The 1,575-nt window shown below is 52.4% G+C and overlaps 1 protein-coding gene across 1 annotated transcript in view; it reads right to left on the reverse strand.

The window, feature by feature from the left end:
- Ncan (neurocan) overlaps nucleotides 1-1,575 on the reverse strand; it is a 26,352-nt gene that overhangs the window by 4,902 nt on the left and 19,875 nt on the right. Inside the window, exon 12 of the mRNA XM_021170711.2 lies at nucleotides 567-649. Within this exon, the coding sequence (XP_021026370.1) occupies nucleotides 567-649 (83 nt within the window). The remainder of the gene's footprint in view (nucleotides 1-566; nucleotides 650-1,575) is intronic.

Raw genomic sequence — 1,575 nt, forward strand, 5'->3', positions numbered from 1 at the left:
CCCCCCATAGCTCCACCAGCCACACCCCCACCCCAAGTCTCCATCTCCCAAGATCTCCTCATGGCCCTGCCCCAGCCCTCAGCTCCCCAGCAGTCTTCCTCTCATGGAGTCTGACCTTGTGCTGACTTTAACCTGTTGCTTAGATTACTGATGCTTTTTGAGATAGGATCTCCCTGTGTAACAATGACTGGTCTACAAGTCACTTTGTAGCCCAGGCTAAAGCTCAGACTTGTGATCATCCTGCCTTGGCCCCTCAGGAACTAGGATGTCTGGCAAGTACCACAGTGATATGTATATCTTTATATTTTACTGTGTTTGGATGGAACCCAGGCTAAGCCTGCCCCCATGGCCACACTGGGACTTCTAGGTTGGGGCTCCACCTCTGAGCTACATCTCCAGCCCCTCATTAGGGGCTCTAGGTGGGTGTCGTCTTCCAAGCCACTCCCCAGAGCTTCTGAGGATTTATGATGCCCACCAGTGAGTGACTGCTTCATAGGAAGGTAAACTGAGGCCAGTGGGCAGGGCCACAGGGCTCAGCAGCCTGAGAACAAGCACCTGCCACTCACCAGTCCTGTATTGTCTGTCCACTGGAAGTCCCTCTCTACCGTCCGGTCATTCAGGCCGATCCACGAATTCTCATGTCCAAAACCTGTTGGGAGAAGGGGCTGTGAGAGTGTGCACCTGCCCCCGGGTGAAGGTGGAGAGATGTCATCAAGGGACTGTCTTCTCTTTCCCTGGCTGATGAGAATCACACAGGGTGAAGCTGGCAGGGAAAATGAACTTGGTGGTTAACCAAGACAAGGATAGGCAGCAAGCATGGACGTGTGAGTCAGGAGACCCAAGTGTGAGGGGGTGGAGGAGAAAGGACCAGAAGTTGGGGGTTGGGGGTTGGGTGGGAAGAGTGGAAGAGAGTTAGCAGAACTGGGGGGTGAACAAGACTTAGAGGAGGGGTGGGAAGGAGGAGGATGGCAGACGGCGAGCCCCACCTCTGCCACACAGTCCACACAGGTTCAATGTGCTACGGAGTGCGGTAGAACATGGGAGCTTGCAGAGGTGAGGGAGGCCCAGAGCCCTGGCCAGCCATGGCTACACATGTAAGGGAAGGGGAATCCGGCAGCCAGCAAGGACTAATGCAGCCGGGGAGAGACCGGGCATAGCCCTTACCAGGTCTAGTGGTCACCCTGGGCAACCCTGGCTGAGGGACAGAGTATCGAAAAACCAGAAGCCAGTTCAGACTACAGACAGTGAGCCAGGTGAACATAGTGAATTATACAGTGGACAAGGGTCTTTGTCACCTGAGGAAACCCACAATGACTAAAGCACATCACTGCAGAGACCCAGGGTCCCCACTTCCATCTGCCCACTCATGTCACTGCGGGGACCCAGGGCTCTCTCCCTTCCATCTCTGAACTCTGTTTTTGTTGCTGTTGTTTTGTTTTGTTTTTATATAATTATTATTATATAGTGCTATTATAGTATTATATATAGTGCTATTATTTTTAACACTCTAGGAACTGAAAAATAAAACAGAATTCAGAGCCGGGCATGGTGGTGCATGGCTTTAATCCCAGCACT

Source organism: Mus caroli, chromosome 8 (genome assembly GCF_900094665.2).
Source record: "Mus caroli chromosome 8, CAROLI_EIJ_v1.1, whole genome shotgun sequence".
NCBI classification, from domain to species: Eukaryota; Metazoa; Chordata; class Mammalia; order Rodentia; family Muridae; genus Mus; species Mus caroli.